Raw genomic sequence first — 12481 nt, forward strand, 5'->3', positions numbered from 1 at the left:
TTCAGATCCGATTGTATCTCGAGCAAATCCCTTCCCCGAACCCATCTCCGCACCGCCCACATTAAAAACCGGACAGCGCATAAGCTACAATACTAGCCATCCTGGGGTAAGGGACGCGTGGACTTTGTAGGGGTCCATCCACATGAGCGTGCCTCTGAGTCTTGCTGTGTGGCCAACGGATGCCCTGGCTTGACGCAGGGTAGCCCGGGCCTCGCAACACCAGGGCTTTCGCGGCCCCAGTGTTCACCAGGTTCTCCGAGATGGATAGATCTCGTCGGGAGAAGTATCCATAACGAGCACGGAGACTCGGGTGAACCCGTCGACACGTAGCCCGGCGTCCCGAGCATCCCATCACGTCAGGAGCCCGGAAAGCCCATGGCCACGCCTGAGCAACGACCAGATCTTGCTGGCCCTTGTCGTTGATATACTCCTGCAAGTGCCGTCGCTCTGGCCGGGCCTCGCCGGGGTCACCTGCGGCCGGTAGCGCGGGGGAGGAGAAGTGGACGCTATAGGCCCATGGACAAAGCCGCCAAGGGACTTGGGAGTAGTGACGCTGCGGATTGGACGCCCCGGGACACAGGCTCCCTAGCTGGATGAGAGGCTGGATCTGCACGGTTAGCCGAACGCGGGGAATGGGAAATGGGGTTGGGGATGCAGATGGGGATGACGGGGATGACGGGGTAGGGCCTGGATCCGTCTACTTCACCATGATACAAAGTCCGCGTATGGCCGGTGCGTTTCCGCAACTGCGTCGCCTCCCGTCTAACAAGAACATTCCGTTTCAGAGCCTTGGCCTCTTCCCATTGTCCATTGAACACCTCCCTCGCCCACGCTGCATGCCCTGGATATCATACACGCCATGGAGACATCGGCTCAGCAACCGCAGAAAGCCCCCGGCCAGGGCCTGTTCCAGTGCTCAGCCTGCCAGCGCACCTTTACCAGAGTCGATCATCTCGCCCGCCACGTTCGCAGTCGTGAGTCCCTCGCCTTTCCTCCAGCCAAGACCCTGGGGCTAACCAAGCGACGCAGACTTACAGGAACGACCCTTTCAGTGCCAGACATGTAACAAGACGTTCGGGCGGCCGTATGTCCACTCTCACCTCGCACAGCACGTTTTGGTTGAGGCCCTATAATCTCTAACTGCGCTCCAAGAGACCTGCTCAAGCGGCACGCCGCCTGCCACGAGGGAGACGAGAAGAGCGGCAAGCGACAGAAGCGGCAGCACCACCAGTCGCTGCGTGTTTCTCAAGCGTGCAAGCCTTGCGCCACGGCCAAGCTCAAGTGCGACGACGAGAAGCCTTGTGGGAGGTGCACGCAGCGAGGCATCACATGCACCTTTGAGGCGCGCGACAGTGTGAAGCTATCGCGAAGCGAGGCTTCGCAATCCGGTAAGACTTTTATTTATTATTTATTCCGTAGCAGTTTATATTGTCGCGTTTCTTTCTAATCACCTTGGTAATAGAAAATGGCACATCCCCAGTCGCTGGCCAGTCGGGCGAGTCGCCAGTTATGGGGGTTCCCATCGACTCCATCGAACAAGTGGCCACGATGCCGACTCCCAACTCCATGATCCGACGTAAGCGTCTTGTTCCTCATAGCCAATCTTTTTACTCATCTCTCCCACCCACAGACCCTTCAGTCGCACCCCTTGGACTTCCCAGTACATCGCCCTTTGACTTTCCCGAGCACAACATCTCGGGATTTCTTAGAGGCGTCATGACGCCCCATCTCCCCGACGGATCGTGCACCTACGGCCCCCCAGCCTGGCATGAAACCAGTTCAGGCTTCAGCGCTCGGGGTCTTCTCGACTTCACCATGGAGACGGGATTCGACTTTGACGACGCCGACTTTGGCTTCATCGACCAGTTATGTAGCGACCCCAATGCCATCGACACCAACCAGCAGCCCATGGCTGAACAAGCCTTTGACGCGCTGGGCATCGAGACTCCACGCAAACACGTTGCCCTCGGAGCCGAGGCCTACAAGCGATCTTCTCTCAGCGTCTGGGAGCCTACATCGCAAGACACTATCGCGGCGGAACTCGAGGACCTTTCGGCGCTTGGGACTGATCACAGTTCTCCTGAAGGCCGATCGACAATTAATCAATATTACCTCAGAGAGCGGCTGAGTCGACCTACGAGGGACAAGTTTCTAGGGATGATACTAAATCACTGTCGTCTGGAAAAGACCCATTTCGCCATCAAGGCCTTCCCCACACCCGAGGTCTTGGACGATCTGTTGGAAGGCTTCTTCTCCCATCATCTTCACCAAACGGACTCCTACATCCACGCGCCATCTTTTCGACCTAATGCACTAAGGCCAGAACTCCTTGGTGCCATCGTCGCTTCCGGCGCTATCCTGACAGACATCACATCGGTGCATAAGCTGGGGTTTGCAATCCAGGAAGCTGTGCGCACAACGCTCCCCAGCAAATTCGAGGAGTCAAATGCAAGGACTCGACAATTATGGGCTGTGCAGTCCTTTATGTGTGAAATTGAGATTGGGCTCTGGAGTGGAATTAAACGGAAGACGGAGATTGCAGAAAGTCACACGCAAACTCTCTACACGGTATGCTTCAGCCTACACTCATATATGATCAGGACTAACATCTAGCAGATGCTTCGGCGCGGCGGGAGATTCCGGAGGCCGAATAGGGTATTGGAAGCTCCTCTTATCGAAGACACCGGCAAAGTTCTGCACAACAAGTGGCTCGAATGGGTCGAGGAAGAAAGCTACAAACGGTTCGTGTTCCATGCCTTTATCATGGACGCACGGGCAAGTATGGCACTGTTCATCAACCCTGTAATATCTTTTGCCGAACTCAGCACTCCACTGCCAGCCCCGCGAGAGTTGTGGTTGGCAGAGGATGCCGAGCAGTGGAAGACCATCTACCTCAGCAGACCCAGATCGACAGACCCGTATCTTAGCCTCATCGACTTTTTGCGCGGGCCTATCGAGCTTCCGGAGGACTGCGATGTACACCTCTTACAGCTGGTCATCTTGCACGGAATTTGGGGTATGATTTGGCAACAGTCGCAATTGCTCTCAACGCTACGGAGACCGGGCTATACGGACCCTGCCCTCGCGCTTCGACATCAGGAACTCCTTAAAATGCTCCATCACTTCCGAATCAACATTTCAGAATGCCGTGATCCGACTTCTGAGGAGACAACCCTTACTCTTGAACTTTTGCACATGCATCTTCACATGTCGTTCGAAGATATCGAGTTCTTTGCTGGAAAGGGAGATCTGGAGGACGCTCGCCGTGTTCTGCCAACTCTTCAAGACTGGGTGGACGGACCGCAATCTCGTCAAGCTATCTGGCACGCTGGTCAGGTTATCAGGGCAGCAAGGAAGTTTCGTCTGAAGCACATCCGTGGTTTTTTTGCCATTGCTGTATACCACGCCAGTCTTGCGCTCTGGGCCTACAGCATTATGTCTCTGGCCAACGGTTCACAGAACGAAGTGCCCCTGCAAAGCACATTCCCAAATGCGGTTTGTCTGGACGGGCCAGAGACATCCACTGTGCAACGATTCATTACGCTTGGGAAGGGAATCCCGAGCCTCTCATATCCTCAAATCACGGACACCACCACCACAACTCTCGTTCCCCTCTCAAATCAGGAAGCCGTCATCAGCGCCGTTCTTGAGATACTACAGGGCAACTTCCCGTGCAGCCTGCAAGTTGAGACAGCGCCCCCGTTGGTGGAAAATTTGAAGCAACTCTTGCAAGATCTGGGGAGGGCAGCGGTGAGCGTTAAATCATGAGCTAGTTTATGAATATACTAAAACGTGTAATTGAACCACATTTCTCAGCTTACAAGCCACGGGTTGTGATATTATCATCGTGCGATGTCGGTATATTTTGTCAAGGTATAGAACGGCTCACAATGGGTCAAGTTTGAAGAGAAATCTCCCCTCATTCATGTTGCAACGGTGTAAGCAGGTATATGCGGTCAAAGGGACGTACGCTTTCGTGACAATTATGGTACTTCGTGAGATTCGTTTTTGCCAGCCGTCACCGCCTATTATCAGCTCGTCAGCACATTTCAGGCAGATGCTTCCCCGCTCCGGATCCTTCAGCAACAGCTGATTCATCTTTTTATTAATATTGTCTTTGCTTTATGATGGACGGCGGTGATCCAAACTGCAGACACGTTGACATTGTCTGTCTAGACACATCTCTCTTGTCTTGTTTAAGTTGTGGTGCAATCGGTTCTATCGGTTCCATCGAGCCCACCACGCCTCCGTCATGGCCCAACCAAGAAAATGTGACCCCAACGTTGACATCCATCCGGCCGCTAACTTGGCCAGCTTCAGTTAGCTACTTGTCTAGCTCAAGTGATGGCCAAGTGGAGGACGCTTTGCTTCGCGCTGAACACAGACCACGATCGATTCAAGCCACAAATGTCCAAAATACCCAGAATGCCCCGGACTTTAAGAGCAACAAGGAAGTAAGTTTGACTAAATATCCATTCTTATATTGTTGATACTATTGTTGGTGTTTTTTTTTACTGTTGAGCTTCTAGTCCCCCCTCTGGGTATGTGTGTACTAGGGCACCCTAACCTCTTGATATCCATTCTTAAGTTTCATAGGCAAATCTAACCGCTAGTAGGCCAAGCCCTTTGTCTACAAACCCCTGGTGCAACTTGAGTGCATCCGGCTCCTCGATCTTTCTCCAGGCAGCCGGACCGAGGCTCTCCGTGGTCAACTGCGAGTGGTTGACTGGGAGGAATCACATTCGTACGGAGCTTTGTCGTATACCTGGGCGGATGCTGAAGGCGATGCCTCGCTCTGTAGGCGCATACTTCTCGACGATACCTACAGCCCACTGCCAATTACTCTCAGTTGCGACCGAGCCTTGCGTTCGTTGCGCAGGAAAGACTCCAAAATCACCATCTGGGTTGATGCTATTTGTATCAATCAATGGTCTCCCACTGAGAGATCACACCAAGTCTCCCTGATGCACCACATCTACTCTATGGCGAAGACGGTACATATCTACGTTGGGGAGGTAGAACATGGCGCCGACAAAACTGGGTACCAATCCATCACCCAGCTTGAGAGCTTTGAGGCATCTGAAGCAGCCGACCTGGGTTCCGATGAAGTTCCTTCAGAGCCGAACTTTACAAGTTTCTTCGCTCGACCATACTTTTCCCGTTTATGGGTCGTTCAAGAAGTCCTGTTAGCGCGCTCCCTCACCTTGCATTGTGGAGAGCTGGCTGTACAGCTCTCGAGGGACACAATTACCCGGATCGAACAAAAGGGCGTCGACGTTCCATCCTGGATCGGCCTCATCGCACGGATGAAACCTGGTTCTAAGATACCCTCTGGCGAATTAATCAGCCTGCTTCTTGCAACTTCGGAGTGTGGTATGAGTGACTTGCGCGACAAGATCTTCGGCCTGCTTGGGCTGGTTGAAGATACTGATGTCGAAATGCTCAATGCTGACTACGATCTGATGGTTCGGGAAGTGTACATTGGCGTGGCCACCTATTTGTTGCAGAACAGGGGTTGCCACCAGATTCTCGAGATTGCAGGTACTGAAGTGGAAACAAACCTTCGAGAGACTTACGGGATACCTTCTTGGGTTCCTCTTTGGAACTCTGAGACTACCATCTACGGCCTCGACGACAGATCACTTCAATTTTCAGCACTCAAAAATGACTTTGACGTGTATTCACCTTCCAGAATGCACATATCTGAATTTCTGAGGATAAAAGGGGCTGGTAGCATACCTGCCAATCCTGGAGCAGGAGTATTGGCACCATCCAGTCTGCAAATGCAGGTTCATGCCGGCAGCGGCTGCCTTGTCACACTCGGTTATACAGTCATCGAACTGGGCAACCCATTACTGCGGCCCATGGATAGCGCAAGAATCGAGGCGAAGATCGAGAGTGATGAGATCGTCACCGACTTTCACGATTTTGACGGAGGTGCTGTGTTAGCCATTCGCGCTCGTCCGTGGGTGTTGACAATGGCAAGATATTTGAACCAGGGCCCTTTTTACATAATAGGGGTCCTAGGCTGCGAAAGTCTATTCCTTGCAACTAAGTCGAAGCAAGTTGACCATCCAATCACCTATGAGCTGTGTTCTTCATGTGTGGTTGCACTCATCCATGATGTTAAGAACAGTTACTTTGGAAGCAACACTGCAATTGATGAGTTACGTTTGATGGAGACGTGCTACCCGTTGTATCAGCATGCCTTTGACTTTCTTGTCCAGTGGAGGTACATTCTCAATGCTGCGGGACAAGAGAAGGCCGTGTCTGAAGACGTCGAAAAGGCGCTGCCAAATGGCCAACAGTGGGACCTCTCTGACGAAATTGAGAAACATACAACAGTGTGGAATGAACATGGCATGGTCCTGAACCGCGATTTCTCTACCCAGGTCGGAGAAGTCGCCGATCGCGTTCAGTCCACGCTGCACACTCTGCTCGAGTTTTGGGACCAGGAGGCTTTGAAAACTGCACGACAGTTGTGTCATGTCGAATATAATCTTACGGGTTACAGGCCTGAGTTCAAACAATGGTGTAGATCCCGCAGCATTCTGAGCTTGTCAGCACAATCGCGTTTCGTGATAAATCGGTTCTCCCGATCGTCTGGCGGCCAGATACAATGGTCGCAGCTCTTTAAATCGGCACTAGAGACCTGGAGAGATAAAACCAATCTGCTGGCCGAGGTATTTGCGAAACTTCCGGGGGTGGATTTCGTCGTCATCGATGAGGGTCACAAGTCGCGCGTGACTCCTGGCATGGCTGACAGAATATATGATGATGTTCAATCCTACCTGAGCGAGGGCAATGATGAAGAAGACATCATAAGGCTGCTTAGCCAGACTCCTCTAATTGCATCCGCCGACTGGGCCCTTTTTGATAAGACTTTTGAGAGCCTTTGTTGGGGAACTACAACTTACGACAAGGCGGAAAGGCTGGTATTGGGAAGGAAGATGGTAGATGACATGTTACTAAGTAAAAGGAAACTGGCTCCGGTTGTCTTTGTCTGACCAGTTTCTAATTTCACTTTAATTGCCTAATTAGACTAGGAGTCTTATCGTACTATATATTTATGAAGACTTGTTCAGGAACGCAATTTGACGATGAAGACAAGTCGCAGTAGTGACCGCATTCTGAACCAAGAACAGTAGCCTCGCTGGCCTAGCGCATCTCAGAGGCCGTGATATTAGATCATGTGGCGCCTCAGAGCGCTTCAATGGTCTGTAATAAAAGCCCATGTCTCTGCTTCAGACCATTCACTTCAACTGCAAGCTGTTTCAGCAGGTTCTCCCTCTCTTCGTCAGACTCCCTCGGCCTCTGCTCAACCCTTGTCTGATGCTGGAACACCATATCGACATCCCTCTTGATGCTTTCTAAGATACCATTGAAGGGTTTCGTCAATTTATTCTCTGTCGACGTAATCAATTCCTCCATGCTGGTAGAAATCGAAATGCCGAGGTTGGGGAAAAGACTTCCGTCCTCGATGTGGCCTTGGACTATTCCCCTTTGCCTCGCAGCCATTCCGCTCCCTGTTTGATATGTTAGCATTCAACAAACAAGATATAAAGCGACAATGCGCATTTGAAAAGTGAGAGAATGACTGGAAGTTTAACATACCTGACTGGCTGCTGGCAGAACGATAGGAGGGGACCATTTCTTTCAGAATATACGAGTTTGAATTCGACTCTGACGCATATCGACGAATAGATCTGTGAATTGGCGAGTAATTAGAATTCGTGTCGTGTCAAAGGTAGTGGGTTAAACACAGATGTTTGGATGATGACGATAACATACTTCACTTCGCCAACAAAGGTTCTCTCTTCCCGCTTGATCAGATACTCGAGGTTTTGGATCTGGAAGTCAATACTGCTGACGAGAGGAGTGACGCAATCAGACGTGGCGTAGCCTTGATTGATGCCAACACGTTATTGATGATCTCATTGAATCTGTACCCCGGTGTTGTGAACATACCTTGAATCGTCATTTTCAGTCTTTCCAATAGACTTTTCGTAGCGTCCAAAAGAACTGAGAAGACCTCGGGGACTTCATCTTCCACGAGGTCCCATTGGTACTCAAGTTCCATGCGCATCTTCCAGATAATCTTGGCATTCCAATCCTCATGGTCCCGCCCGGCCGTTTGGTGGTTGCCGTTATTTCGGCACCACGCTCGGTACTGGGCTGTCGCAGTGCGGTCAGCGGTTGTGCTTGTTGAATCAGGGTCTGGGTTCAAAGTACTCCAATGCCACTATTAGGGCAGGTTAGCTTTCAAGTTTGTTGACTGTTGAACGTCCCTTTACTTACACTATGCCATTTTCTCCCCTCACCGCTGGCGACTTGCTCCCAATGCTGATCTCTCTTGGCTTCACCCAAGACTCGTGTTAATCACACGCACAGAGACCGGAAACTAATAACGTACCTAGCAAATCCATGATTTGTTCTTGGAAGCATGTATTAAAACCCTCTCGGAATGCCGTGACGGATTTAGGAAACTGAATTTTGTGAGCTTCAAGTGACATATTTATCAACTGCCTATCAACAATACCTCGCGTATGACACTGTTCAAATCGTCATAGATGGATTCAGCCAAATCGACTTCCTCTTCAAGTTGGGTATTTTGGTGGCTGTTGGTCCACAATTCAAGTGAATTGATGAGCGTCGACAGCTTCGACCGCAAGAAATGCTTCGATTCGCCCAATTGAGCGTCTGCAGTCATACTGTGACAAAAGTGGCGAAGGTCTGGGATCCCGCTGGCTATTACACTCTCGGTATTTCCTTTCGGGCAGTACTTCTGGTACATCGTATTGGATACACAGAAGACGTTGAGTGCCCCACCTTCCATGTCAGCGGCGTAGGTGCGTTGTAGACCCTCTTTGACATAATCATTTCTCGCCTGCATGAGAATACGCTCTTGTCTGACATATTGTTAGTCTGGAGTTCGCTGTTAAGTATTGGCAATACTTGTAACTCACCTTCTCTTTGCAGTCTTCTTTGCCACTCTGTCACCTGCAGCCTTTGCAGTTTCAATCTCTTTGTCAAGCTTCTCCATGGTCTCTGGGAGAATCCTCTTATTAGGTCCGCAAAACTCTGTTCTCGCCGTTCGTTGATTGATTTCCTTATTAATATATTAGCCAATCAATACGGCAAGACACCAACCTGGTTTATACCTCCGACTTTGTACAGACAACAGCCAACTTGAAGTTTTTGCCACCCGACTTTTCCCACTCCATTGGGACGTGACGAGATATGACCCAAAATAAAGATGATTTTAGAGACTGGTCAGTAATGGCTCGGGAAATCTTGGCGACGATGAAAATGTTGTCACATTTGATGAGGTAGTCTTGTGTTGCTCGGACTCTCGCCATGTTAGTATCCTGAAGACCTTCGGAAGGTGTAAGCAGAGGAGCTAGTATAATGCATCAACTTTTCATATCATACCAGGCAAGTCCGCAAGGACAACGCCAGTCTTCAAGACCTGAGAGTTGAGATAGACACTGATCCCGCAATGTTAGTTCGATCAGATCTTGGAGAGACGACGACTGCTCTTACCGGATAATTTTGGTGAATGGCCAGTACTTGTCCTGCATGAAAACCTTTGTCTTGTTGCAACACTCTTCTGCGGTTTGGGCCGTAGACACCCAGAAACCGTCATTTCCTCCGCTAGGCCACTCAATATCACTGACCCATTGGAGGACCTGGTTCGTGATTTTCTCCAGCGCACCTTCCGACATATCGCGAAGGAATTCTTTGGTGAATTGACGTTGGTGCCGGAATGCAGATTGAAGAGCAGACCAGGCTTGGTCTGATTCTCGCATATATCTTGCGTAATCTTGTTCTGGAGTCTCATCAGACTCAACACCAGGTAGATACAGCTGCCTGTAGCTCCAGAGGAGTTCAGTCACAAGTTCCTTCATTCCAGAAGCAGAGAGATATTCCACTTCTATCGTGATAGGAGCGACATGCTCCGCCTTTTTCTGTCGATACTCGGTTACAACCGAGGTACATGCAGAACCAATATCTCCCTGTGAGGTGAAGACGTCATCAGAATTGTAGTTTCAAGTGCCCCGGGTGTAGTCAGAGGAAACCTACCGTCTGAGCGATCTCTGGAACGTGAAGCAGTGAGTTGATCAGGCTACTCTTGCCTGCGATATAGTAAGTGCCAATCCATCAATACATGAAGACTGGAAGAAGATGTACCTTCTCCAGAGTCACCCAACACAGCAATTGTTCGGGTGTCGGAGCCTTGGAACTTTCTCAAACCCTTTGCGTCTTCCATCAATCTCCTCAGGTCCGCATCAGACTCGGCTAGACCACACGAGCCCAGTTTTTCCATGGAAGCGAAGGCGTCTTTAGCAATCGTGGAACCATTCTTCAGCGCTGTCTGAAAAACCGGGGTAAAAAAAGAATGTGCGGGTGCCGATTCGGCCTGGGCATCATACGGAGGATTCACGGCTGAAGTTTGAGTGATGGGGGTTGAGACTTCAGATGCACTTCTGAAACGTTGCTGTGTGTTTGGCGTTGTGTCTGGTGGCTGTCCAGGAATCGACGACGGAGGTGATGTGAGTGACAGGGCTCGTGACCTTCCAGCCGATGGAGGGGTGGAAGGGACTGTTAGAGAAATCGACGAGCCAAATACCGAGGCGTGCATGTTAGGATTCGATGCAGTCTGAGAGCCGCTCATCGGGGGACTAGAGTCAAAGCGGAATGGCGACTGAAGCGTAGTAGCAGACAGCTGCGGTGACGTTCCACGAGAAGGCGTCGGTGATGGCAGAGGTGTAACATTGTGGAGCGAATGAAAAGAGAACGACTGCGAAGTAGAGGCCCCAAAGTTGAATGCAGGGCTTGGACTCGTGCTCTGATGTTCTGGTGTGTTCACCGTTGGCGGTGGGAACGGAGGAGGCTTCGAACTGGAGGGCCCAAAGTGAAAGACAGGGCTTGGGCTGCCACGCTGTGGACTGGGAGTGCTCGGCGACGGAGAGTCAGAACCCCCAAAGCGAAGCACAGGGCCTGGGCCACTGCTGTGTTGACTAGGAGTGACCAAAGGCTGAGAATCGGAGCCTCCAAAGCGAAACACAGGACCTGGGCTACTGCTTTGTTGGCTGGGAGTATTCGGCGTTGGTGGTGGGGATGAGAACGAGCCAGACGTCCTTGGATGAACACTTGGCCGCGGCGATTGTTGGCCGAATACGAAGACGTTAGATGAGGAACTGGAGTGGGAACTAAAAGAGCCAGAGGATGGATTGGAGGTCCGTGGAGTGGCCTGGTTGACTGTTGCTCGGCTTCTTGGCTTAGCAAAAACGCGCTTGCTGAGCGACATAGCTCCCAGCTGGGCCGAAGGGGGGTCGGTTGGATCGGACATGGTTGAACTTGGCGCAAATTAGATGTAAAGAGTGGCGAGCGAGCGAGGCGAGAAGATGATAAGAGTAGCAATGGGAAATATGAAAGAGTCGTGATATAGCATATGCAAATTGGAGAGGCAGGCGCAATTTCAGATGAGATGCAAACCCTAAGAATTGAAGATACGTAGGTACGGGAGGGTGACAGAGCGGCATTTAACTGTACCCTCAAACACTCCCGGTCCTCAGCTGGGTGTGATGTGCTCCATTTCGCACGTCAACCAACATCCCGCTGCGTCTCAGTGGATCCGTTCTTCTTCAGGTTTGTATCAGCTGTCCTGCGGGCGAACGAATCTGGGCTGGTAAAACAGTTGTTGGTCCAACATGTTGGATCGAATGAGCCAATCCGTGTCCCGGTTTCGCCCCAGGATCTTTGAGTTCTCACTAGCTACTTGTTGGCTTGCCAATTGTGTCGAAGTCGTCTCGAAATAAGCGCCCGCTTGGTAGGCTGGTATCTATGACCGCCAGGCCGCATCTCTGCGTCCTTTACATGTATCAGGTGGGACAAGTTCATGGCTTCACAGCCATCCTAATGGCTCGATCTTAGAGTTCTGGGACGGCCCATGTCAACTCCACCCTTGAGGCTAGATGAACCGCATGGGCAAGTAGATGCTTGTAACCGCTGGCCGGCTGCCCCGGATGAGCAAACTAATCACCACCCAAGCCCACTCTTTTCCTGTTGGTGCTTCACTAAAAAAAGGAACAAAAAGAGGAGAATCTCTCAAGAGAGGAACCGGGGAAAAAACCTGGTTCAATTTATGCGGAACCGATGCGCTAATCGCCCTGCCGATCAGGGTCCTGTTGCACAGCCCCAGATTCTAGCCCGCGTTGCAAACCCGCCAAGGGCATGGCTCCCGTTGTCTCATTTGAGAGGACAAATTTCCTCATAGAGTACCGTTCAATGATAAAGTAATGACAAGGATATCAAGCCGAACTATAGTAACTATCTAAGCTATCGAAAGTGAGAGATGTCGTGAAAAAATCCACCAAAGAGTCAATTTAGCCAAGTCGATCACGGAGTACATCGTTCCATCCGACGTTCTTTACCCTTATCGCAAACGCGGAGGATGAGGGATTTTGCGAGAACAATC

At 50.9% G+C, this 12481-nt stretch overlaps 2 protein-coding genes across 2 annotated transcripts; one reads left to right on the plus strand and one right to left on the minus strand.

The window, feature by feature from the left end:
• Window positions 1–859: 859 nt before the first annotated feature.
• Window positions 860–7007, plus strand: BGZ61DRAFT_588995 (uncharacterized protein; the record flags this gene model as incomplete). Its single annotated transcript, XM_046256556.1, has 7 exons — window positions 860–974; window positions 1030–1084; window positions 1153–1388; window positions 1463–1576; window positions 1631–2568; window positions 2617–3750; window positions 4617–7007. 7 exons carry the CDS (start codon window positions 860–862, stop codon window positions 7005–7007), a joined length of 4983 nt encoding a protein of 1660 aa, XP_046103818.1.
• Window positions 7008–7200: 193 nt separating this feature from the next.
• Window positions 7201–10642, minus strand: BGZ61DRAFT_353751 (uncharacterized protein; the record flags this gene model as incomplete). Its single annotated transcript, XM_046240549.1, has 14 exons — window positions 7201–7522; window positions 7611–7706; window positions 7792–7903; window positions 7969–8175; window positions 8233–8242; window positions 8299–8357; window positions 8414–8486; window positions 8540–8909; window positions 8967–9109; window positions 9162–9376; window positions 9433–9488; window positions 9544–10016; window positions 10084–10136; window positions 10192–10642. 14 exons carry the CDS (start codon window positions 10640–10642, stop codon window positions 7201–7203), a joined length of 2640 nt encoding a protein of 879 aa, XP_046103819.1.
• Between the last annotated feature and the right edge of the window lie 1839 nt (window positions 10643–12481).

This window comes from Ilyonectria robusta (assembly GCF_021365365.1).
Source record: "Ilyonectria robusta strain PMI_751 chromosome Unknown BGZ61scaffold_11, whole genome shotgun sequence".
In the NCBI taxonomy this organism is placed as follows: Eukaryota; Fungi; Ascomycota; class Sordariomycetes; order Hypocreales; family Nectriaceae; genus Ilyonectria; species Ilyonectria robusta.